This window comes from Plectropomus leopardus, chromosome 6 (assembly GCF_008729295.1).
Source record: "Plectropomus leopardus isolate mb chromosome 6, YSFRI_Pleo_2.0, whole genome shotgun sequence".
NCBI lineage: Eukaryota > Metazoa > Chordata > Actinopteri > Perciformes > Serranidae > Plectropomus > Plectropomus leopardus.
The window spans coordinates 9,961,124-9,987,875 of NC_056468.1; the positions used below are offsets into that span (position 1 = coordinate 9,961,124).

General features: G+C 39.6%; 2 protein-coding genes across 8 annotated transcripts in view; both read left to right on the forward strand.

Annotated features, from left to right (window-relative positions):
- Window positions 1-369: 369 nt before the first annotated feature.
- On the forward strand, window positions 370-12,391 carry ankrd39 (ankyrin repeat domain 39). 3 transcript variants are annotated; one of them, XR_006105921.1, is made up of 6 exons: window positions 370-463; window positions 621-724; window positions 2,290-2,493; window positions 2,598-2,809; window positions 10,762-10,842; window positions 12,323-12,391. XR_006105921.1 is itself a non-coding variant. In XM_042488497.1 (4 exons), the coding sequence occupies exons 1-4, from the start codon at window positions 370-372 to the stop codon at window positions 2,742-2,744; spliced, it is 549 nt and encodes a 182-aa protein (XP_042344431.1). In that variant the 3' UTR covers window positions 2,745-3,651. The 3 variants fall into 3 exon arrangements, 1 of the variants encoding a protein (XP_042344431.1); XR_006105920.1 differs by lacking the exon at window positions 12,323-12,391 and having other exon boundaries at window positions 10,762-11,058; XM_042488497.1 differs by lacking the exons at window positions 10,762-10,842; window positions 12,323-12,391 and having other exon boundaries at window positions 2,598-3,651.
- A 5,658-nt stretch (window positions 12,392-18,049) lies between these two features.
- The window catches only part of fgfr1a (fibroblast growth factor receptor 1a), a 33,447-nt gene continuing 24,744 nt past the window's right edge, over window positions 18,050-26,752 (forward strand). For 4 of the 5 annotated variants that reach the window (XM_042488890.1, XM_042488892.1, XM_042488894.1 and 1 more), the window contains exons 1-2: window positions 18,050-18,670; window positions 24,221-24,401. In XM_042488890.1, coding sequence (XP_042344824.1) covers window positions 24,248-24,401 — 154 coding nt within the window. In that variant the 5' untranslated portion in view covers window positions 18,050-18,670; window positions 24,221-24,247. The remainder of the gene's footprint in view (window positions 18,671-24,220; window positions 24,402-26,752) is intronic. The other variant, XM_042488891.1, reaches the window with a different exon arrangement.

Consider the following 26,752-nt stretch of genomic DNA (forward strand, 5'->3'; position numbering starts at 1 on the left):
CTGAAGGCGTCACTCTGACTGCAGCTCTGTGATTGGTCGGCGCGTTTACACGTAAGCACGTTTGTTTTATGCGGTATCGGGATGGTCTGAAGTTTTTCCGTTTCGTATATTAATAATTATATCCATTCGCCTAGTTTCACCCGTTATTTGAATTTTAATATGCCTATAACAGTTTTTTGTCTTTCGGTTAAACAGTCACTGAGTTGGGGCTTGTGTGTTTCGTCCTGTTGGTGGTGGTAATGCTCCGCAGAGTTGTCGACCACCAGAGATAGAAGAAGAAACACGGAACTGTCAAACAGCATACATGCCTGTAACCTAAAAACTAGTGTCCAGCTTCGTATTTTTAATCCGTTTGTGCCCGTTGACACAATGGCATCTGACAGACACCATTGCTCGTGTTGCTCCCATCCAGTCTCCTCTCCCAGTGTTCAGCAGACGCTCAGTGAGATGGATTTTGAACGAGGTTTGCATTCATGTGTGAGGCACGTGATGACTGAGCCCAGCCATGTCTCTGAAATAGTTATAGGCTATACAAAGTATATTAAAGAGTGTTTTTACCTTTTATTAAATGCCTAATTTGGTGGATCTATCACTGTGTTGTGTGTCATACTCGTGTGCAGGAATCTGGTCTGCCGCCATGGATGGGGACCTGGACAGGGTCAAGTCGTTTGTCCAGAAGAGCACAGACCCAAACCTGAGAGACTCGGCAGGATACGCAGCTCTGGTGAGTTTTAGGGGATGAAGGGGGAAAAAAATTGATGCAGCTAAGTATCGCGATAATTTGCGTGGCAGTATTGTATCACTCCACACACTCCACCGATCTATTTTTTTTTTTTTTTTTTTTGTATAATTTTTTAATTTCGCAAACGAAATTCAAACTTTTGGCAGCCTACTAGAAAAATAAAATCAGTTTTTTTCCAGTCCATTGGAAACATTTTGCTGCAATAACAATAAATGAAGTGAAATAGACAGACTGAAAACTTTAACTTATTAGAAAAAAAACCCAGATTTTTCCAAAAAGTTTTCCTTTGTGGACATGATTTGCAGTTGAAAAGAAAGGTAATAATTTACCATATATCATAATGTATATTATCACAATACTCAGCATATCACAAAATGTTATCGCAATAACATTGTATGTAATGATAATGTCATATTATGGGGCCTCTGTTGATCCCCACCCAGAGTTTGTTTTTTTTTGGTTAGTTTTTATTGTTTTGTTTTTAGATCTTCCCTAAGAAAATGGAAGAGTAAACATAAAATATAAGTAAAAAAAAAAACAACACCAGAATGCCCATCAGACATATTCAGTAAACAACATAACATTTAACTTTTTTTAACTTGTTTGACTTGACTCATTATTGTATTATATTTTGTTATTATAATGTATGATTAAAAAAATAAATAATTATTGTTTTACTTACATTTATTTATATTGTACATTTTAAATTGTTTTTTTTATATTTTTTATTATGTACTCAGGTCTCTCCTGAAAATGATATCTTGATCTCAGTCGGACTTACCTGATTAAATTAAGTTACATATAAGTATTTCGTGTCTGAAAAGGAGTAGGAGGAGGTGAATACTCAAATCCTGTCCCTTTTTTTTAAAAATAAAAACAATTATAATAATAATGTTAAACATGAAAATTCACAGTTTCTTCCCCAAAATTCACCATACACACCACGATCAAATCAAACAAGAATAGAAGAAGACAAAACGTGAACAGATCAATCTGAATAAACACACACATGCGCACACACACTGCAAAACAAAGAAAACATGTCAATACAGAAAACAAAGTCACTATCAAAAGCAACCTACCTATCGTGTCCCCTGTCTTACTGTGCCAGTTCCACTCCTGTTCTGCCACCTCATATCCCTTCAATATGTTGTCTTAAAAAGCGTGTGTAAATTTGTTGAATGTTTTACATGTTTTCAATTCCACACTACAGCTTTTCCATAAATGAATACCTCTGGCTGTAATACAGTGATATTCAGCTTAGTCCTCACTAACTGTTTCTAGAAGAAATTCCTTCAACAACTTTTGGATACTATTAACTAGTAATTGTTGTTTAGCTCTGTGCATGATTTGAACCATTTTGAAATCAACAAGATCTTTGAATTTGAGTGCTTTTAATTTGATAAAAGTGGGTTTGTTGGTTCTCTGTAAGCGGTTTTGTTTGCAGCTCCTAAAGCTCTTTGTTGAAGAATGGAGATTGGCTGTTTGTCTGTGAGTGTTTGCTGTTTTCTAAATCTCATGCATCATTTTTGTGTGTTTTGTCTCAGCACTACGCAAGCCGCAGCGGTCATCACACCGTCTGCAAGTTTCTCCTTGAGAATGGTGCTTGTGCATCTCCCCAGACACCAGGCGGTGCCACACCGCTCCATCGATCAGCTTACTGCGGTCATCTGGAAGTGGTCAGACTCCTGCTGCACCACAGAGCAGATCCGATGCTCTGTGATGACGACGGCTCGTCCCCGTTGCATAAGGTGCAGAACTGCCAGCAATAACATAGTAAAAGCATTCCAGAGAGACAGTTTGACAATCGTTTAACCAGCGCCTGTATTTATCACTCTGTTAAATGCTTGTGCAGGCTGCAGAACGGGGTCACGAAGAGGTGTGTCGGCTGCTTCTGGAGCACTGTCCTGCACTCTGCAGCCAAGTGAATAAGAGGCTCCAGCTACCCTTTCAGCTGGCGCAGCACGGAGATCTGCAGGAGCTCTTAAAACCACCCCGGTGATGACAGACACGCTGCATGTGGAGTTGCTAAGAACAGACAAGTGACATGAGCTCAAAACATACTAGGTGAGGTCCGCTTAAGTCGGGATTACACTCGTCTTGACCTGGATTCACTACACTTGGCTGCTTTTTTCTCAGCTGAACATCAGCAAAGAGCCACTTAATGATGCTGTCAACATTAACTTCATGCCATAAACGCCATCCTGGTTTTAATTTAAAGCTTATTGTCTGTATAATAATTACACCTCCTTAGCTATAGAGACGTGCAAAAGCTGTTAAACAATACCAGTGTCCAGCATCAGATGACTGTTGACCATTAAGATAAAATAAAAGCTCTTCAGCCTTTGTGTTATGAAGAGTTAGTTACAGCTCAGGTATTTAGTTTGGGTTTGAGGGCTGACTAGTAAAGAGGAAAAACATCATTGGGAAGAATCAATTGAATACACTGACCTGACACTGAATGTTTGATCTTTAATGGGGATTATTTCATAGTGGAATTTATCTGAAAAACAGATTTTTAAGTTCAATACAAGAGCAAAGCAGGCACACGAGTTAGCTACTGACACATAGGAACAGCAGTCCAGTTAAAAGGTCCACTGAGTAGGATTTAGGGGGATATATTGGCAGAAATTGAATATAATGAAATGAGTATGTTTTCATTAGTGTAGAATTACCTGAAAATAAGAAATGTTTTCGTTAAGTTCAGTCGTTTATATATACATAGGGAGGTGGTCATTGTCCCTGAGTCTGCTGTGTTGCTCCGCCATGTTTCTACAGTAGCCCAGAACAGACAAACCAAACAAAGACTCTAGAAAGGTTCATTCAAGCTTTTGCATCATCCATTGTGTGTTAACAGGCTCTCCATGATGAGTAGCATCTGAAAAACACTGATTAAAAAAATATATATGTGTGAAACGGCTTCATTAAGTGTTTTTTACCAGTTTGAATTACCGGTCTGTTTATTTTGGAGAGGAAGAGACCTCTGTGGATAATTCAGCTCCCATTAAAAAAACCTCCTGTATTTCTGGATCTTAAGTGACTGGAGAAAAAAGGTGAGCACACATTAGCATGTGCTACCCTAACAGCCCGTCTCAAACACGCAAAACAGCGTCTGAAAAATACAGACTTTTTTCACGTGGATCTGCTTGATTACAGTGTTTCGATTAAATAATACTACATACCGTATATTGTACAAAACTGATTCGCACTCGAGATAATTTTCTGAATGTTTTCTTGTTTCGCTTGCGCTTGCCTGTAGCTGCTAAGTCAGTGGGTTCGTTTGTTCTGATGAGAAAGTGACACTTGCAGATAATCCAGCTCCTGGTAAAAACCACACTGAAGTAATCCTAACTTTGGAGTTCAGGCTTGGCAAATGGGAGAAGTTTCAAGTGGTTGCAGGCTGCACTCCTCACTCTTAGATGCCACAAAAACCTACACACTGCTCCATTAAAAGGCTCTGAGCCTTGGTATGAGTGCTGCACATTAACCTGTTATGTCTGGAGCTTGAAATGAATTTGTGCAGTGCTCTGAGAATACCAGCATTTGCTCTCACTGCAGCAATGCTGTTTGATTTAATTTGAACATGTGGCATGTTTGACAAAGCATTTTGTATAAAAGCTGGGACATCTTCGCCCATGTTGGGTTATTTTTTAAGCTTTGGCAAATACATTTGAAGTGATCCTTGCTGAGCTTTTTAAAATCTGTGACAGCAGGGGGAGCTATTGTCTTTATAAACAACATGTTTTTTTTCCAGCACAACTTGTGAATTAGCTGGCAGCTTACACACAGTGACCTCATTCGATCCTCCCAGCACACTGTTGGAAAACTAAACGGGATAACTGTTAGAGAGAGAGAGAGAAGCATGAGAGTGTAACTTCTGCAGCTGATAGGAAGACATCATGGTTGGACCTCAACTGTGCAGCCAAGTTATGTTTGGGCCACTGACCTGTGTATTCTGCGTTAATTAAGTTTGATCAGTCACCGCACCAGATGCATTTTTCTAAAATGCTGAAGATTTCAGATTATTTGACACATATGTATCATTAGACATCACAGGCTTTAATATTTGACATTGTCCTTTGAAACAGTCTTGCTCAGCCTGATTATTTTGCTAGTGACCTGTTGCTGGCAGTACCTGCTTCTACTGTAGTTTCATGTCTCTACACTGTGGGAAGATGTTGGTGGTTTATAGTAACAAACTCAAACCATACAACTGATCACTTACCTGGAAACTCTGGCACCTATTTTTTCCCATGTATTTATTTAAACAAGGACCATGCGTAAAAAACATTAACCTCAAAAAGAGAAGAGATGATTCATGCCAGATTTAGCTATTAGTTAGTTTACATCTGCAGTCCCTGGGCAGGTACAAACAGGACAAATACCTCACACTTAAAACACACGTACCACACATGATAAAAACATTACATTACAATAGGCAATACAAACAGATAAAAAACATCAACATACCAACACGTTCATAAAACCTGGATCATGGTGAAATTAATGTTGACATGTCCGGTTACTCAATATCTATTTTTTGCCACCACGGGAGAAAGTCTGATGTTCTGTGCCTGTTTTAAGCTCAGTTGTTGTTAATTAATAATAATTAGTAATATAATTAGTTACTCACTGATACCTCTTTGTGTATCACTTTGACCTTAAATGAAAGATGGAGCACAGTTTTAATTTTTTGGATTATTTTTGGGTCTTCTCTTTTATGCGCTTGCCTTTAGCTGCTAAGTCAGCAGCAGTTGTAGCAGGGCTACGTGTGTTAGCTTCACCCTCTGCTCTTTCTCAGGTGGTTTCTGAGGTGGACAGTGTGTGTGAGAGTCTTTTTACTCAAAATGATCCATTGTGGCTCACAAGAATGTCCCTACACTGGGAATAACAATTCAGCTAACGGGCCAATATGTTTCAGTAGCACATAAATGTTAGCTAATTTAGCATAAGTTAGCTCACATGATAGCATAAGGATTAATGAGAAGCCTAACAATTAGCCAATCAGTAATGTTGTGTGCGGGATTTAATTTGTGTGTATGTGTATTTTCAGACATATTTCAATTTTGGGAAGACAAAAAAAAAAACCCCTTTAAACTCAAATTTCCAAACAATTATGGAGTGCCCCAGACATGATGTTTTTCTTTAGGCCAACCTGGATGCTAACATCGCCCTGGTTTCCTCGTCAAAAAGCCTATGGGATTTTTCCATTGGATTGGATCATTGCAAAAAACAAGCTCTGTTGTAAACAAACTGATGCTTACACATTTTGTTAGCAAGATAGTCCTCACAAATGAAAACCACTTTTAGGATATTTGAAGCCCAAATGCAACCGCCAGAAGTAAAAAGCTAATATTAGGTTACAACAAACTACACTAAGGTTGCATTGTATTCATTGCGGTTCAGCTTGATGATGTTCTGTAGTCTTATTTAGCCACTTTTTAGCAACCATCTGTTTTAAGACACACAAAAGTTTCAAACTTTGCGAGTGAGGTACGAAGTATCTTCAGCTTGTGTTAACCACAGACCTTATTTCAGGATTCTAACCAAAAACCCACTCAAAAAACCCATTGTCTTTGAGACGAGGGAACAGGAGGTGCTGAAATGCTCAATTATTTTCAGATTTTTAGGTGCATTACTGGGGTTCTCTATTTGACAGGACCCTGGATTTACAATCTGTCTTTGTAAATAAGACCATTGTGCTATTTTTATTTTTTTTTTACCTTCAAACTTTTTTTTAGGATTAGTACTTTTCTTTTGCCACTCTCAATGAGCTGACTTGTCCTCTCTTTAGTCATCGCAGAGGGGACACATTACTGAGTGCTTCTTTTAAACCAGTATTTCTATGCAAAGGGCACACAGGATGGAAGCCTGGGGGTGAATAAAGGATGTTGATATTTCCATATCTACTGAAACAGATGGAAATACTTTCAGCCATTGTCTCATATACTTACTTATTCAAAGCATGTTCAATAAGTAACACATGCACATACAAGAGGCAGATATCTTCTCCTCTCAGCCTCCCACAGATGTGCACTGTGTTTGTCCTGCACTTCTTCTGCGCTTCTGCAGTCCGCACAAACACGACCCCGCGACAGAAACCTCGCGCTGTAGTCTGAGGAACTTTCATTGGGTCCGCTGGTGGGTGGTGTTTCCAAACTACCTTCAAACCACATCCAGTGCCGTGACTGGAGGGGTGCCAGGCCACATCTGGAGCTCATTGCAGCTGACGCCACACAGCACAAGGAGATGGGGTGTCGGGGGGTAGATGGGGTGGGATGTAGGTATTTTAGCTCGCAGAAACTAAGCCAAGAGAGCTGTTTACGCTCAGTGACAAGTTCCTGCTTCCACACAGCTGAGGAGCTAGGAACACCCGTTTTGAGTGCCACATGTCAGTAATAGCAGGGGATTGCTCAGCCTTTTTTTTTCCACCGCTCACTGAAAAGAGAAGATATCTCTGCTTGTTTTCTTAATGGCAACAAGAACAAAGCACATTATGCTATTTGAATCAGACCAGTAATTTTGACTGGCACACAGACGATCACACCCGCCCACAGCACCTTCTGATTGTTCCCTTGCCAGGTTTTATGTAACGTAATCAAAGTTGATGTCTAAGATTTGCAAGCAGTGAGCGAGGTAATGAAAACCCTCTGTGTCACTCAGTAAAAGCGGAGGAATATTAAAGGGCCTCATTCTTTTTTGATAATTTTTCCTGAGCTGGTTTGAATTTGAGAGCTGCTTTGCCCCCTTTATGTGGAAACAATCAGGGAGTAGCCTGTGGTGGGTGAAAATAAGCAGCTTTTTCAGGGGAAAAAAGGCTCATTTTAAACATGTTTCTTTCAACTAACTGTGTGACTTAGCTCAGTTTTGGGTTAACAAATGCTACAAGTGATATCTAGAGGGATACAGTGAGCTTTCGAGAGCTTTCCCGTAATGTGAGGACTCCACAAGATGAGGAATTTGGATTACAGCTCTGTTTAGTGAGATTTATTTGGAAAGCAATGAAACTTCCTGGCCCTGGAACCCACTTCCACCGTAATGAGCCCAAGTTAAACCAGAACTGGATGTTATTTTCCTCTGAAATAGAAGGTGGTCTGTGTGCCATGCTTGCGTGGTGGATTTGAAGTCAGTGCTCGGGACTTATTTTAAACAGCACTTTAGCCTGAGAGTGGATGATGAGAACAGCTTGTCCTCTGTGTATTTCTTTAGTTTGATAATTCTATTTAAGCTTTAAAATTCTAGTTTTTGTGGCTACAAAAAAGTGTGGTAAACTCCTTGAAACCTGAATCAACATCACTTTTCTTGTGCTGCATTCAGATGTCTTCACAAGTATTTAAACCTTTGAAACCTCAGCAAATTGGTTGAAATTCTTCCAAAAAATAACCAACTTGCCAAGAATTGTCTCGCAAATTGCAAGAAATTAGACGATTAAGAAAATAATTTTAAAGACGCTTGGAATAATTTATAATTATTCCAATTATATATATATATATATTTATATATATATATATATATATATATATATATATACACTGCAAAAATGGCCTGTCAAATTTAAGGCCAAACACCCTAGATTTAAGCATACTTGCACTTAAAAGAAGTGTCACTGTGTGACTCTCAGTATAGCCCATAAAATCTTGAAATAAGATCAAAAACACTAATTTCAAGCAATTTATTTAAGCCTAGTTGGACATACTAGTGCTTAAAATAAGGTTTCTATAGACCTGAAGTGGATGTTTCCAGACTTGTCTCCTGTATCTAGTTAAAAATAACTCAGAAAAAGACAAAGATGCTTAACAAGACCAGGCAAGTGATATTTACTTGAATTAAGTCAAATGATCTTTCCTAGTCAGCACTAGATAATCCATTTATACTTAAAACATGACTAACTAGATTTTTTAATCTAAATATAAGATTATTACACTTGGTTAGATCGGCAGTTTTTGCAAGGTACATATATATAATTTCTTTTTTACAATGTGACACATCACTGGTATTGGTCAACATGCTGATTTCTGCAGATATCACAAACCAATATATATATTTTTTACTATTATTGACAAAGTGAACATTTCTATATTTCTTCGTGTTCATTTTTTGGGTCATTTTCTTGTACTTTTTAAAAAATTTCTTGCCAATTATGGGGCCATTTTTTGTTAAGCTGCTCTTCACCTTCCTCTCATTTTTTTGAAAGAAATTAAGCCAATGTGCTCAGGTTTCAACGGGTTAAGCACTAAAAAATACATATAATTCAACACTGTATTCCAGTGTGCCAGATGTCAATTATGTCCATTCTGGTCATATCTGGCTGCTTGTTTTCACACATAAAAGGGTCATCTGGTCCTTATCTTTCCTGTGTCCACCTGTACAAAACTAATGCCATTCTCCAGCCTCCCAGCTGCCCTGGCAGAGCCCGAGCTGTCTGAGCTTTCCCCAAGTAATCACGTAAATGGCTGGCAGATGGGCACACATTAAGAAGTGGAGTACCAGACTCTGGCATGGAGGACCGCCCTGCGTCGTCTCATCTGCATTGGAGAAATCGGGGGAAAGTAGCAGCAGCGAGGGTGTTGGGTAAAGGGTTACATGTAATCAAATCTACAGGAGCAGCTCTTCGGAGATGCTGCATAATCCAATTTAGGCCCACTCCCACTTCAAAGCAGCATGTTGTCTGCTGGTTGAAGTGATGTTGCAGATCTTACGCTCCCATTTTCCAGGTCAGCGGGTGATGAGAGCCATGAGTGCAGGGGCCGCTGCTCAACTCTTCCAGGCAATCAGCACTGTAACTGTGGGAAATATCAGGCTTATCAGGTGATCCAGCCAAACACAAACAGGGACCATGTGATGCATGTTTCTGTAGATATTATCAACATACTCGTTAGCCTTATGTTTTTATCTGAAAGACATTTTTTAAGCACATTATAGATCTTCCAGTTGTTAAAACATATGATACAGGAGCCATGTCAGTGGAATTTCCACCCCCACAAACACACTCACAAACACTTTGACTAAAATTCAACACATCTGGACAATGTCACAATGTCCTTACCAGTGAACATAATCATTAAAAAAAAAAAAAAAAAAATTTCCCCCGGAAATTGCTGTTCAGTGAGCATGCTGTGATTTCTGTGTTATTGTGGGGATATTATTTGAGGGGGAAAGTTTATTTTCCCAGATGTTTTTTTTCTTTCAGACTCTGTGGTGGATGGTTTCGTTTTATTGATTATGGAGATGTAATCTTCTCGAAAGCGTGGCCAGACCAACAACCCATAAGCTGTACCATATGAGGCAGAGGACAATTAATGAAGCTTTGGGGATCATATATCTAGGTCCCGTCATACCAGACTGTTGTTATAAATCAGATTATTATGTATCATCTGCCAAATCTACAGACAGACTATCTACTGTGTAAGCTCCTTGTTCAGTGCAAATGGTGCTTTTCCAGCACGTTTTTTTGTGTGAGCAGGTTTACTTTATGTCCGCAGTGTGGAGTTTTAACTTGCATGTACATTTTCCACATGGTCTGTTTTCATGGCTTGATAATTTGTCAAGTTTTGGCTACAGAGTGCTGTTGATTTACGCAAGTTTTAAGCAGTTTATTTTGGAGACTCTCTTAGATACACCGTAACAGATATGCAAACTCATCCTAAAAATATTACCTTAAACTGCATATACTAATATTTCTGTTGTAACAATGGATCTAATTACTAAGTGTAATGTGAAAGGAGTCAAATGTATAGTGTCGAACCAAATCATAGTTATCACTCAAATCTATAGTTGCACTCAGCTTTGCTGTGCTTTATGTTTTTCAAACTTTTTGTTTGTGTGGGCCACCGTAGTTCTCCTTCACGCTTCGCACACAGGAGAAGTTGCAGTTCTGCAGCCTCACTGCTAATGCCCCTAAATCCTACACAGTGGTAAAAGTGCCCATACAAAAATATTGTATGAGTCATATAAAATTGACAAACAATTTAACATAAATGTTCAACTGAATTTTCCCTTTCACTTTTTTGTGTCCACAGAATAACATGAAATCAAAATATTGGTGTTGAATATTGACCCCAGCAACAGCCCAGATCATCTTTACGCAACTTTATGTTGAGGTGAGTACAAATTGTGGGTACTTTACCTCTGTATTTCCATTTTATCAGATTCTTCACAGATACTCCACCACACTAAGCAAAGCAAATATTCTGTCTTTTACTTCTCTAAATGTATGTCTGTATGACAGCCATAGTTACTAGTTACTTTACAGCTGAACCTGTAGAAATGATGCATTGATATAGATTAAACTGTCCAAAAAGCGATAAAATGAGCTTCACCTTCTCTAATTAAAACATTAGAAAACATTTTCTCGTGTTGCTTTCAGATGCTTTTCACTTTGCACTTTTTCCAGGTCATTTCCTTGTTTGTTTTTTTTAGATTATTTTGGGGGCGTTTATGCCTTTAATTGACAGGAAAGCTTAAGCATGAAAAGGGGGAGGGTGGGCGACATGCAGCAAAGGGCTGAAGCTGGAATTGAACCTGCAGCCGCTACGGCGAGGACATAACCTCTGTACATGAGACATCTGCTCTATCCACTGAGCCACCAGGTGTCCTATTGTTGTTGTTGTTGTTTTTTTTTAGAAACTTTTATTTTATTTGATTTATTTATTTTTTTAAAAAATTTTGGGTAACTTTTTTGTACTTTTCACCATTTTTTGGGTCATTTTCTCTTTTTTTGTTGCTCATTTCCTCCTTCCAATATTTCTGAGAGAAATCAAGCTAATTTGCAGGTTTCAAAGGGTTAATGTTTTGGCAATAGTAATCCAATATAATGAAATGTAATATTATGACACTTTCAGCCCATTTTGTGCATTAAAGGTACTTTTATTTAATCATCTGAGTACATTTTGCTGATTAAAGGTTACTTTACTGACTGCAGATCTTGAAATGGAGTATTTTTACAGAGTGGTTTTGCTACATTTGCTTAAGTGAAAGTAAGTAAATGATCTGAATCCCTCCCCCACCACTGATGAAGTAAAAGGAAGTGATCAAGGAAAACTAATTGTAAAATGTTTTCTAATAAGTGGTCAGAAAAAAGACTTAAGGGAATTGGAAAAGCTTATATCTAATACTGGCATCAAAAGGGCCTGCCTTTATTCAATTATAGTCAGAAATGGAGCATTTAAAAAATCAGATTTTATTCAAAAACAAGATCCTGCAAGCACTCACTTTGAAGGATTCAGATCACATCAGTCAGATTCTTCATAGTTTCTGATATGATGGGAAATATACTAGTTGAGTACAACAGAAGGGCTGAGGTAAATAGCTGCATTTGGCCATGATTACTCACAGCTAAAACAATACTGCTGACACCACATTTGTTAAGAACTCCCCTACAGCGTAATATTCACAACCGCAGTGACAATACTCCCATTCAGTGTGAATGACCAGGGGACGCAACGCCGCGCTGCACGTGTAATTGAACAAGATGGTTACGCTGATGAACTAAGACTCATAGAGGCACGCCGTCCCTCTGTCAGCAGGTGCCCGGCACACACTAGCCTATTCATATGCGCATTCCTGTCTCTCCACTCGCAGCCCAGCAGGTTCCTCCTGGCCACTCAGGACAGGGGCTGACGCACACAAAGGGTCTTCAATCTGCCTCAGACAACAGCCAGCATAAAGGCCCGGAAAGCCACAACAGCGTTATGTCAAAGAGCAGGCTGGGGGTAGTGAGCACAGTTTGGGGGGCCCCGTGTAGGACAGGGGCACTGCTGATGGACGGATGAGGGCTGGGCTCAAACAACATATAGTGGAAGGCCTGTCTGGGGTTTTTCTTCATAAAGGAGGATATTTGTACTTGCCTGGTAACAATGGAATGCAAACACGAGAAGCGAGGACAATAAAACACCACTTTGGGGCGATGAAGAAGCTGCTAGGAAAATCATCATGCAAAGCGTCCTGCAGGGGCAGATATTGTTCACTCTGAAGATTGCATGACTCTCTGTTTGTTCTCATGCTGATGTGTGGCTTAGCTTGCCTTCAGTTTGCTTTTGCATAAGGTATTCCTGGCTTTAACAGTGTCCGGCACATTTCCTTACGCTGAAAGGAAGTGAGGAGTGATCAGAAATGCCCCACCTCGTCTTAAACAGAAGGCTGAGCTTTTGTCAGACGCTTCTAAGCGAAAGTTCAACTGACTTCAAAACCTATGCAGTCCTAGTACTGTGTCCAATCTGCATCATTTCATCCTTTTGAGACAACTTGTGCACATTTCTAGCATTTCCTCACAGGTGACGAGTGACAGCACTGCAAAATTATTAATACACATCATAACCTTTATGCCTACATTTCATTGCCTGTCTGTCTGTAACCCTGCCTTTATATTTCTTAAGCTACCACGGCATGTACACATCACAGGGGCTGGTTAATAATTAATGGTTGAGGCTTTCTTAAATTGGCCCCACATAATACAAGTTCTGCTTTCGTTCTCGTATGTGTGGCCGCAACCAGTATGGAAATATAGACAGTATGTCTCCCCCTGTGCTGCTATAAACAGCCAAAGACCATCTTTTATTGGTCTGCAATTGCTTTATTTTATTTCGTCTCATCTGCTCTGCACAAATTTTACCATATAAAGCTGTCACTGTTTAGATGGGGGTGAAGATTTCCAGAGTTTCAGATACATCACTCACCTCTTTGTCAGAGGAGAACAATAGGCAACTGAAGAAATAAACAATCACCATATGTTATGAACACTGCCAAGGCTTTCTTTTGCTGCGCAGAACTTTTTTTTAATCATTAACAGCTTGTTGCACATCCCCAGAGAGATCTTTATCTTTGACACAAAAAGAAATGTCTATAAAATATTTGGTTTCAAACTGTCGTCGCTTCAAAGATCTTTTCAGTCGTGTTTTGATGCTGGAAATCGTAAGATGTGGCCGATGGCAGCACATGCGCGTTTAACTCTCACTATTAGTTACCCTAATAAACATGCTTGGTTTTTCTCTGGTATGTATGCGGTTGTCAGATTCACACTCCATCTGCTACATAGTTAGCAGCTGGCTTTGAAGCTGCGAGTGAATTTGAGCTCAAAGGGCGGTTGACTGAAAAGGATTTTTTAAAATCTTAAAAGCAACAGTGTCTGACCAAAATGCATTGATGTAAATGTGACACAAAGACTATAAATGTCCTTTGGCATCAGTCGGTTACTTTAAGTTTAAGGAATAGTTAAAATTTTGGGAAATATGTGTATTTGCTCTCTTGTTTAGAGTTTGATGAGAAGATTGTATGAAGCTACAGCAAAAATTTATCTTAGCTTGGCCTAAAAACTGAAAGCAGCGAGACAGCAGCTAGCCCGGCTCGCACCAAAGGTGATAAGTGCGTCAGTGCCACTGCATGCTTGGATTTGGCTCGACTCAACCCACTTTTGGAACCAGGTCCTTTTTCTCTGTTTTGTTTTCCACAGCAGATAGCACCACTTCAATGTAGGTGGGATTCTCAGCTGGTCGCCATAGCAACACTGTGTGAATCCTTTCATCAGCAACAATGTCTGCACCTCGTCAAATATGCAGCATGATGTACGTAGTTTTGCAGTTTTTTTAAAAATCTGGGGCGAGTGAATAAAAAAATGGCAATTACTATTGACTGTCGCTTGGCTATTTAACTCTGGTGGGTTTGTGCAAGATGTCCCATGTTGCGCTCTGACCAATCAGTGGCCTGCAATATTTCAACTCTTTTTTTTTGCCTCAGCTCACATGGAACCTTGATGAAAGTGGTAACAAGAAATTTACCATCTACCACTATCCACAATTTTAATACAACAGAGCCAAATCAAGTCGATTTTATTTATAAAGCCCATTATCACAAAACACAGTTTGGCTCAGAGAGCTATACAGCATACGACATCCATCTGCCCTTAGACCCTCACATCAACTAAGAAAAACTCTCCCATAAAAAACCCTGTAACGGGAAAAAATGGTAGAAACCTCAGGAAGAGCAACTGAGGAGGGATCCCTCTTCCAGGACAGACGAACGTGCAATAGATGTCGTAAATAACAATTAAAGTACAATAATGACAAACCAATGACATTTGATTTGTTGTATTCAACACATATCCCTTTCTTGAGAAAAAAAACTGGCTCCTACATTACCCAAAACTCAACGCAACTCAACCACCAAGAGTTTGGTCTGAGATTTGAGTGTGTTATGCTAACAGCTACAAGCCTCAAGCTTCACTGAGAAATAAGCTACATAGATCTGGTAATCTCATCTCTTTTTAACGTCACACAACCAGCTGACGCTAAAGTCTGATAATAACATCAAGTGATGCCCTTGAGTCGAGTTATCTAACCTCGTGCAGTTCCTCCGGAGCTACAAAAAGCTTTATTCAGCTATTTCACATGTGCAGTAGTACTCCACGAGTCCTGTAAACAGACTTTGATGTGTAAAATCGGTGGAGTTCCCTCATAAAGCATATAAAAGAGGTGGATGTAGCCCTTCTTTTATACAGTCAGTGAGTCCCCCTGTAAGAAAACTGTTGTTTGTTGAACTGCAGTGGACAAAGGTTTTCCCGCTCATTAAAAGCAGGGACGTAACACCAAATTCTGGGCCCGTGCAGTAACAGTTGCTGTGGGGCCCCCTGCCCCTCCTCTCTTTTGATTCATGCCTCTTTCTTTGTTTACTACCCAGATTTCCCTTTCTCTGGGAGAGATGTGCACATTGGGGCACCAGCAGCATAAGCAGTCACTCACTTGGCTCTTAGCTACATTTAGTTCAGGGGTGGACTAAACCATTTTGTGCATTTAAGGGTCGAGAGGGGCCTCAGGGGGCTACCACTATTTGCACTGAATGTGGATTGATTACAATATCAACACTTATTCTCATCTGGACAAGTCAAAAAAAAAAGTTATATATTCTGTAACATCATGCCAAAATCCTGCTCTTGTGTTTTTTGATAGAAGATCCATTTCGGGCTTGAGTTACAATATAACAGCAAAAGGATAATATTTGTATTCCAAATAAAAGTCAGGTAATAGAGATATCCTTGTATCGGGCTCTTTTTTATTTTTTTATTTGACTCCTAAGTGCTTCTCTCCAAAATACTGATTTGGATTTCCATTGATCTTGAGCAAATAATGAAGCCACCTCATTTGTTAAATGTCAAGTAACATCACACAAGACTTGCATGGAAGATGAAAGGCTAACACATGTTGAAACACAAATCTGTTTCTTTGTCGTCCCATTCTTTAATCCATTTACCAAGCTGGGCCTCACGTGTCTCTGCAGCTTCAGTCGTCAATCATTTGTCAAATGTGACACGAAATCAAAGACCATATGAGCTCTTTGGATATGAACTATGTGTTTGATCAGGCGGTGCAAACTTATGTTTGTGCTGAGTTGGCGGATACATTTGAAATTCTGATGCTCTTTGATTTGCTGCCAAAGCATATGATCTTTACACCAGCACAATAAAGCTATTTTATTATAGTTGCCTTGAACGGGAAGTTGATGAAAGTGTTCGCTTTCCGTCAGTGAATTAGTATTCATGTTGGTTATCTGAATTCCTGCAAAGAAAACAAATTCCCCTCCTCAGACGCACACTTATAATATTGCCCACTGATTCAGTCAGTAAACATCATTACACATCTGTTTTCACTGATAAATCTCAGTCTCTCTTGGCATTAATGCAACTTTTCAGAGTGTAATATACTTTTAATTTGCAACGTTTAATTGTAAAAGCTTTCATCATGAGCTCAACTTTCTTTGGAAAATGCTACAAACATTTATAGATCTATTCCTTTAAGCCCAGGAGACTTTTCTCTGTGATCTTAAAGTGTCCTTCCAAAGTAAAAGTGGTGTTCAAAAGTAATAAAGCATGATCTTTTACGAATCTTTTTGAACTCTATTGTTTTACATTTACTTGATATTTCGAATGTCTTATTGTAGGCTATATTTTATTTAGTGTTTCGTTGTGATCATGAGTTTGAAGTGAGTTTATGTACTTTATATCCACTATGCAATGTAACACAGGAGCACTGTAATTATTTATAGTCACAGTATTAGCCTGTGTGTTTTGTAAGCACCAATCCCACAATGCAAAGAGCGCGGTGTGGAGAGCTGGTGGAGCTCTGCTGGAGAGCTGCTGTGGATGGCAGGGGGAGCCAGGTTTCTACCAGCCCGACCAGACCTGCGTCAGGTTGGAAAGTAACAGCCTGAATAATGCACGACTTCCGGCTGTGGGACATTCAAAATAAAAGCCGCGCTTTCCTTGCAGAAGGAGGAAAGAAAAATCTGCATTTGTGTGGAGCAAAACAACAAACAGAACATTGAAACGGATAATGCATTGAACATGGAGTGTTGTGTGAAAATGTTTAAACTTACAATATGGTGCACGATGTTTCCGGATGAATCGTCCTCCCATCAGATGGGTTTAAAAAACTGTTTTTCATCAAATAACGGTAACACACAGAATAACTTTGGAAAAACAACAAATTAATTCCAATTGAAACTCAGGTGAAAATAAGAAGTAAGAAAAACATGAGAACATATACATTTCGACAGCTACTGGTCTTTGACAAATAGTCCCTAAAACAGAGGTAGTGGTTGATCTCTATTTTGATGTAAGCTTACAGTGCTTTTCTTTTTTAACCTATTAAAGCTTATCTTTCCATGTATTGTGTTTAACAAGGCAGTAATTGTAACATACACTGCCCCCCCTACCGCCCCAAATAATGACAATGGGAACATAGGAGAGAACAAATATAACCACATTGCAGCACAACAAAAGGTGAGGCACAAACAAAAGATCAAATCAATCAATCTAAATCAATTTAACTTGTCTTCTTTAAATCAATTTTATGCCAATGAAAAGAGGTGGGTCTTCAGTAGTGACTTGTAAGGTTTCTATTGTTGGAGCAGTTTTTATTTGTATGGCTAAGATGTCCTCGAGTTGAAGGATGCCACCGCAAAGGCTCGGTCACCACTGGTTTTGTACTTACTTACCAGTGGAGATGCTAGTATTGGAGTTAGGTGACTACGGCCCCGGTGTTCAAGAAGTTTAACCTTTAGAAGCAGCATAATTACGTGCGGAAGGATAGAGGCTAAAGTTAATGTGTCTCACAGAGCTGAAGTAGGTCAGCTGGGTGACAGCTATGTGTTTAGCCATGATTTGTATTTATTTCAGTCCAGCCAGCTGCTGCTCCTTGTGGCAATTGATGTGGGCTTTTATTTTGTAGTCGTAAAGCGGAAGCGGCGTTGTGTGGGTGCGTCAGCGTTGACAGTGGTCCCGGGTATGCGCATATTCTCAGATTTAAGGGGGGAGGTTTGGAGCAGCTCGGACTCTCGTTGTTTAACAGCATTTCTCTGCCAGGAATCGTCAAAATACTTTCCAGGATTCATTCAAGTGCCGCTCTTTTGCCAGAAAATAACACCGAAGAACATTTTGTGTGCGGATATTTGGTTAGAGTGAGTTGAACAACTTCAGGTCTCAGTTTTCGGAGGTGAGCGGACTTCGTTTCATCGCGAGCGAAACGTTTTGGGATAAAGGGACTACCAAGAACCACCGCACAGGCTGCACTCACGTAGTTTCTGTGGGTCTGTTAAGAGTACCTTTAGCTAGGTAAGATTAAAGAAGCTTGTCGGGAAGCCAAACGTTTAAAAAAAACGTAACAATAATTAGGAAGTTTATTCCGCTTCGTTGGTTATTTGGGTTTTTCGGAGCGGGGGATCACATTCTTCTTCTTCTTCTCTGTCGCACAAGTTTTGCAAAAAATATGCGCAAACCTGTTAGCCAAACGTCGGTAGCTTGGAGTTAGTGAGCTTCGTCAACGGACCACACATATAAGTTTGGATATATTGTTTTTTGGGAAGTTTTTCTGCGTCCAATCTCAGCTCCGGAGTCGTCTAATCTGCCCGACACTGGCTGTTTCACAGCCCCCCGCCAGTAAGGTGAGGTGATTTCTTATTATTCTTCACTCTTTGATTTAGCTTCACTACTGTGTGTTTACCTGCTAAAGGAATAAGCCATTGTTCCCTATTGTAATGAATTTTACCGATTGATAAACATCTTGTCCTAAAAAAAAAAAAAAAAAAAAAGTGGGGAAATCGAGATTTGTGGTTCCCTAAATTGACATGCTGTTTTATTTCTGACAACCACCTGTTTTATATTAGAAAATATATTTTGTACTCTGCAAATTAGTCATTTTACGTGTGTATTTTGCTTTTTGTGAGAGTCTCTTTCGTGCATAGTAACCCCTCAGTCTCCTCCATGCTTGGAAATCAAAGGGTACAAACAAGCACAAGGCCTAAATGCTGCCTGCAGTCCTGCTACCAACTTCTGCGTTTTCTGTGAAGTCACAGGCGCCTTTTATCAGATTATATAATTTACGTGAAAAAAATACTGCCCACATCAAAGGTAAAACCTATAAATCAAGTTTTTAAAACAGCACATGATGGCGTGATTTCTTTTCAGATTTCTTTCTTTCGTCTCTGAATTTCTTTATGGTCTCCTGATATATGTTTTCACTATCAGTTGTATTTTTCTCTACAAAAATGATCCTTATCGCCATAGTTATGTCTGTAGCCCTGTCCCATACATGTCCCAAACAATTCTTTCTTTGAAGTTTCTGGACAAATTACATATTCAGATAGTGAAGTAAGATTTCTGAATTCTCAGAGGAAGGACATCATTATTGCATCTGTCATGAAGTCTGGGTCTGGAGGGGCCAGTCTAATGTTATGTAAAGCCCTAAATGTTATGATATACAGGGAGAGGGAGAAGATGGATGGTTTAGAAAAGCAGCATGTCCACAGGGAGTTCACCAGGAGGAAAAAGAAGTTTTCTCCTGAACCATATAATGGGAAGTGGGGAATAGTCCTGCCCTTTAATTTACTAAGCTGCTCCTTTGGCACACAATTTTTGTCTCTATGAGCTGTGTGATTGTATTTATTATAACTAAACCCATGTAGAAATGTGGTGTGGAATTAAAGGTTTTACTGCAAGCTTAAAGTAAGTGTGATTGTTACTAGTATGCAGGTCGAAATCATCCTTCAGTGAAATGTTTTAGGTGTATTAGGAGGTTTAGAATCTCATTTGATTGTGTGTTTGTTTTGGGATATTCAAGGCTGAATAAATTCAGATACAACATATTCTGTGCTTGTTAGTATTTTCTCCAGGGTTGTTGTTGTTGTGGTTTTTTGTTTAAGCTCTCTTGGGAACACATACACATTCATGCATACTGAGAAAGGACTGGATGTACCGAAAAGCACTTTGGATTTAAGTGTCGACCAAATGGCACAGTGTCGGATGGCTTGACATTGATTGTCTTTACATTTGAGTGTAAACTCATGACACCTGATCTCCCCCCATGGCACGCTGGTGGCGATCCACAGATTCAGACTTTGAGGCTGCAAAGAAAAAACCAGAAGTGTCTGTTTTTGTGAAAACAGTAGCCTGAGGGAGATGGTCCGATGCTCTTGTGTCTGCTGAACTGCAGCCGTGTGCAGACTGGTCTGTTGCTGGCTGGGAGTGCAGAGTTAACTGGGATGGGGGCTCCAGAATTTGGGAGCTGAGGAATTTTATGCATGGATGGCAGTGAACAGTAATTATGGTGCAGGCCATGTTATGGGTTAGGCCTGTAACCTTTGTCTTTGTATAATGAGAGAAACTTAATGTGTCTTGCGTGTTCTAATGTGTTTAGTTTAACCCCTTTTTATATGCCAGATTTTCTGCAAAAACAAGTTTGATTTAACCAAACGTGATATTGTACCGCTTCAGTTATGCAGCAAATATTCTTAATCTCTCAAAATGCAAGTCCTAATTTTCTGAGAAGTCACTGTACATCAGCTGCGGGACATCCTGGGTTTTTCTTGGATTATTAAATCTATTTTGTTTCATACGTTAGTAAACAACATAGCTTCCTGAAAAATGTGAGCAACAAAACTCAAAGTTCATTTTTATATTTAACCATCAGCTATACCAACAAGTAATGAAAGATATCAAAATGAGAAGGTTTTGAAAATGTGAAACAAGAGGGTTTTGCACTAAAAGGATGAATTTAACAGCAAATCTATAGATAGGTGTTGGTTTTTAGCGCTGTTTCATTTTGAGTTTATGGCTGCTTAAAAGTTTAGCCCGTTGCAATCCACCAGAGCCAGTTGATAATATCAGTTGTGGAGTGGCCTCAGCAGAAGGCTGCAGTGTTGGAGAGCTCACAGGTGTGAGACACGTTGGTCTGTAATTTTTCTTTATTTCCTCTCCTGTGTCATTTCTATGAATCAGAATGTGTCCTTAATGTCTTGGCTGGTTAAAAGAAATACTTGGCAGAGATCCCTGCAGTATTCCAGGTTTTGCAAAATATAGGTCCCGAGGCAGTTTATTTCACTATTGAGCAATAAGATATGAAAATGACAGCAGGTACTATGTAACAGTAACTTCTGACCAGCACTCCTCAATGAAAATTTAATTATTATAACGGCAACCCAACAAATGCTGGATTTTTGAGGCTAGTATTGATATTTGAGAAACACATTAGACAGCAATCTTAATACAGATCCCTTAGATTTGTTTTTAAAAGTATTGTGACAAATATGAATATACACGCTGAACAGGAAATTTTAAAGTTGGGGAAAATTTAATTATAATTGTTACAAAGTTTCCAAAAAATACTCCTAAAATATACCTATTCCGGCATATCTGTGCTTTTGATAACAGTCATTCGCCGATATATCTGTAAAAAGTTAATTTTGGTCTAATAGCTCTGTGATGTGAGTCCACCAGAAGTCCAATCATTCCTATGAGAACCTAAATGATCTCCAATGTGTTTGCGAAACTCCTTCTGTTTTTTTTTTTTTTTTTTTTTGTTTAATTTTTGCATCAGATTATGTACAGACCACATGCACTGTGCTACAAGAATTAAGAAAAAAAAGAAAAAAACCCAAACCATAAAAATAAGCTAATAGATTGATTAATGTAGAATGGCTCTATTTATACATTTTTTTTCTAAGTGAAAAGTTTGAAAGTGAAAAGGCATGTTTGGCTAGCTACAATGGTAGCGTGCAAACTGTGTAACATTTTGAGCGAATGCATAATAATGGATGTCACATCTTTAAGTATTCCACCAAACCAGCTACACACCTGACAGACCAACCTACACACTTATTTGTCATTTGTACTACTCCATGTGCATATTGCACAAGATTGTACGCAACAACCACTCAAAACTAAGTTCTCTCAGATTTCTGTGGTGGTGTTTCCATCCATCTGTGAAAAGCTGCATTTCCTTGCGTTGAGCACTAGGGGCATACTCCGTGTACTATATGGAAAATCTGACACAAACTGTGGAAACAAGGTGTAATCAGTGGTAACTATAAATAAAAAAAATGCTGAAAATAAACAAATCTGACAAACTGGGGGTCAGATATATACAAAAATGCAGCCTTAACTTCTTATGTACTGTAATTTTTTTTGTAGATACTAATATCTATAATAAGCCCAAAATACTTGCCTGCTAATGCATCAGTCAGTCTCTGTTCAGAACCACTCACAAGTTCAAGATGAGTGTGCCCTGTGTGTGGATAGTAAGACATACTGTATGTGTAACTCTTGCTCCCAGGGGAGCGGGAAATGACAAAGTGTTGTGTCATACTTTGACGAAGCTACTTCCTCCTCCCTCAATTATTGACGGTTGTCGTAGTGACGAGGGCCAGGGGAACGTGGTCGGCTGCTCTCTGCGGTTCCTTCTGTCTGGCAGCAGAAGCACTTTCTTGGAGCTTTCCCAAACACTGACTCATTGCTTACGGAGCCGCGATGACCAAGCTTCTTTATCCCCCTCGGACCCCCCTGACCCAGCTCAGCTGCTGGAACACTAGACCATTCTTGGAAAGTGAAATTGAATTGGTTTTGAGGAGAGCACAATGACTGTTTCAGTGATGAACACTCACACAAGCGATTACCTCTTAAAGGAAACCACAGCTGCATCTGAACATGACTTTGTGTGAAAACAAAAACCGAGCTGGGGTTTCTTTGACCCAGATGTTGTGATGCTGCTGTTGTTGTTTTACAGAATAGACTTTGATTTTTTTGGATTAATTTATGACTCTTCATTGAATCTTCATTTATGGGGCCCGCCTTCTTTGGCTTGACTCGACGAAAACACAGCACTTGTTTGACTCTTCCCGGCAACTCGTGGGAGCAAATGGTCGCAGGGGGGTCAGTTTGGGCTTGGGGAGCAAAAACCAACTGTTAGGTGATAGATCTCTCAGTGTGGAAATGATGGCCTGGCGGTCTCTCTATACAAGGGTGTCACATAACGGGGTGTAGTTTTTTTTGGTCTTAAACAAATTCCTCAAGGGGGGTTTTGGGAGTTCGGGGCAAGTGTTAATCTCTGTGGCCAGATGCTGCAGTGGTGATGATGCAAGCAGATGTGCATGAGAGGATCACCCACTCCACTGTGTTTGGAGTGCACTCTTCATCCTTCGAACCCCAACTGTGGTGTCACAGCAAAAACTTAAACATTGGCTGAGCGTTATGACCGTCTCTATGAGTTCATTGTTACTTTGAAGTCTTGGAAACAAAATATTTAATTCTTTAGAACTGAGCAAGATGTATCCAGCGTGTGTGTGCCTGAGCTATCAGAGGAGCCTGGTGCTCTGCAGCTCCTTATCAGTGTACTAGTACAAGCAGGCCTAAACACACGAGTACCTACCCTGAACCTCGTGGACATGCAGAATATTCTCTTCTGTTTTTGGTGAGTGACAAATTTCCTTGTCAACAAAAATATACATTGCCACATAATTTATTTAACTAATTGTTTCATGAACAGCTCAGGGCCATGAACAGCTGTTGGAGGTTTTTCCTCTAGCAGGGTCCAAGCAAGTCTTTCTGTCTCACAAACTTCTACTTAGAGTTTTTGCAATACCCAAACTAGTACCGGAAATGCCTTCAGTACTGCCTAAAATCCTTGACAGGGTATCGGCGAGTGCGCTGATCTGATACTGTATCATCTACTGATGAACTTAAAGTAGGGCTGCACAATATTGGTTTTTGTCAATATTCGATATGTCGACATAAAAACCACAGATGTTCGATACCGATATCTTTATATCGACCTTTATCCCCACCGAGTTTTAGTTATCGTTGAGTCTCTTCACTAGTTGAATTAACAGCATATTATGTATACTCTTACTGTGATGGCCCACCAGCTAATGGAGACATAAAATACAGTGTTTTTCAATTATTTCATATTTATTGATTGTGCAAAATAAGAAAAATACTGCTACAGATTAGGGATGATGTTTTGTACATGTTCACTTTGTCAATAAAAAAAAATCTGTTTTGAATACTGACAGAAATCAGCATGTTTGCTGATTCCGATATTTCATTTTAAAGCCAATATCTGCCATAACCGATGACATGTTGATCATTTTTTGCACAACTACTACTATTACTGCTATCACATGCATTAATTTGTTTGTGTTACTGTTTTTGTTTGTTTTTAGTTAAGCACTGTGAATGACCTGCTGCTGATGCCCCAACGGTCTGAATGGAGTTCCAGTCGCAGAAAAGCCAACAGTTGTAGCTCCCTCAGCAGGATGCTGATGAGGCCAAGTATACTTCTGTGTCTGGTTTTATTCGCCCAAGTTTTAAGGACCCAGTGCCGGCCTGCCAACACTGATGAAGGTAAGACGGCTTTAGAAGTTGAAGATACTCATCCCCCCCACCCCCAGTTTTGGTGGCAGAATTAGCTGTTTGAAACATATTAAGTCGGACTTATCTTGACTTTTGCCTTGAGAATCAGTCCACTGATAATCAGAGCTTTGTTCTTTGTATAGGAATGTAAGCCTAACACACTCCAGGCTATGGTGAGGTCTGTACTCTGTAGCATCTGTGTGCCACCTCCATTTGAGTCTGATGTTTGAGAGCACTTCACTGCGTCGGATGTAGCACAAGTGTGTTTCTCACCATTAGCAACACCTTCTCTGTTTTTCCTGGCTAACTAAACCGTATTCATGCTCTGAGCTTATTAGAAATGGGGTTTCAACTACTGGTATTGACTCAACTTTTTGTCTAATGACTTTATTCATGTTCTTAAACTGGACCGTGCAACTCTAAGATCCCCAATAAAGAATTAAGCGTGGTCTGGCTGTTACAAAAGTTAACTTCTGAAACGGGGGAAAAGAGGCACTGAAATTGAATCCTTAAAAATGTGTCCCTTGGATGCAGTCCAGCAGTGTAATAGCTGCCTGGACTTGTGGGTAGATGGCTTTGGATGTTTACACTCTGCAGTCGGAAGTGGAGAGCAGCAAAAGAATATGATAAAGCTCAGCATTATAATTAGAGTAATTAAGCAAGAGGGTCTCTCTTGGGCTGTAAGCTCTAAAATAAACTTGGTGTGGCTGTGTTTAAGCCAACAGTGGGACAGGGAGGAGTAAATGACTCCCATGTGTAGCCTGAGGGCAGCCCCACTACCTCGCAGTCCCTGCTCCTCTCCTCCTTTGTAATGAAAAGGTATTTGTTGTCACTGAGAGAGGAGTTAACTGCCAGGGAAACCATAAATTAGCCTGTTTTTTGAAAAAAAAAAAGGAAAGAAGATGCTACTTTGAGCCCTCCCTTATCCCTGAGGATAGGGTTTCTGAGGAGAATGTTTGTCTTCTAAGGTGAGCCATAAATTTCCTCCAGGGTGGGGGAAGTCTGATGCATTTACACTCCACCCAGTTCTTAATCATCAAATGGCCAGGTACTATCTATGCGCCTCTGTGCTTTTCCTCCTGCTCCCCCACTGATTTCTTCCTGGGAAAGCTTCACTTTCCCCCCCTGCTCCCCTGCTGGGTGACGGATGGCTTCAGCTGTCGACAAACAATCACAGCAGAAGCATTTGGTTGCATTCCTTTTGTCTTGGTTGGGGAAACAAAATAGTTGTATGGAAATGGTCATGTTTTATTCGTGCTTCTTTGTTTATCTTTTGGGGAGGGTTGCTTTTGTGTTGTTCACATAAGAAAAGAATAATGCCTGAATAAATTCATTTCATTAAATATCTTCAGGGGCCACATGGACAGCCATTCAAATGATCATAGCCTCTCAAAGTTTTTGTCAGTGAGATCATTCACAGCAATTTGTCTTGTGATTTATTTTTTTTTTTTCTTAATCGTTTCAGTGTTTGCACATCTTTTTGGTTGTGACAGTGAGATGTCAGAAAGTTACATATACGGCATTCCCAGAGGATTTGTTTGACTCTTTGCTCTGCTGTCAGTCAAAGCAGATGATCCACTGACCCTTCAGTGAAGGGGTCTTAAAATCCAGAGCTGCCACAGTACTGAGAAAGACTCATTTCAGACAGTGATGGAGGCCCAGAGGAGCAGGCGTCTGCTGACTCCGAGAGTGGACAAAACATTTGAATTGAAACTTAAGAATAACATTCTACTTTCCAGCTCGCATTAATTTCCACTCAGTGATAACCAGCTGGTCATTATCTTTCTGTGGAATCATATAAAAATTGTGTATTATTGTGACACCAATCAGCTTTAATGCTTTGTTGTTTAAATGTTTAAAATGTTTCCCCAACGCTCTCATTGATAGAAGTTGAGCAGTGAGGATGATGTCAAAGCTTAATTTGTAGAAAAAGTGAGCAGAATTTGTGAAGCAGTTGAAAACTTGAATATTGCTCTTGAAAGCGGGCTTTGTGATGCAGAATGATGCTTTAAATGGCCGAGCAACCATGCACAGCTTAGAATCAATACAAAGGTTAATCACTTATTCTGATAAATACCTGAAGGGAAAACCAGGTTAGAAAGGACAGCGATGCCTGTGTTGTTTGAGTGAAATGGATTACTTTAGTTTATAGTGCAACATGTGTTTACAAACCATTTAAATGGTATTTTTCAAACTGTGAGTCTGTGCTGTTCCTCAGATAAACCTGCAGTCGAGCAGACAGCTGGGCTTTAAGTTACAGATTTTTTTCATTATGAGTTAATCTGACCGTTCTTTTCACAATTAATCGATAAATTGTTTAGTTTAGGAAATGTCAAAAATGG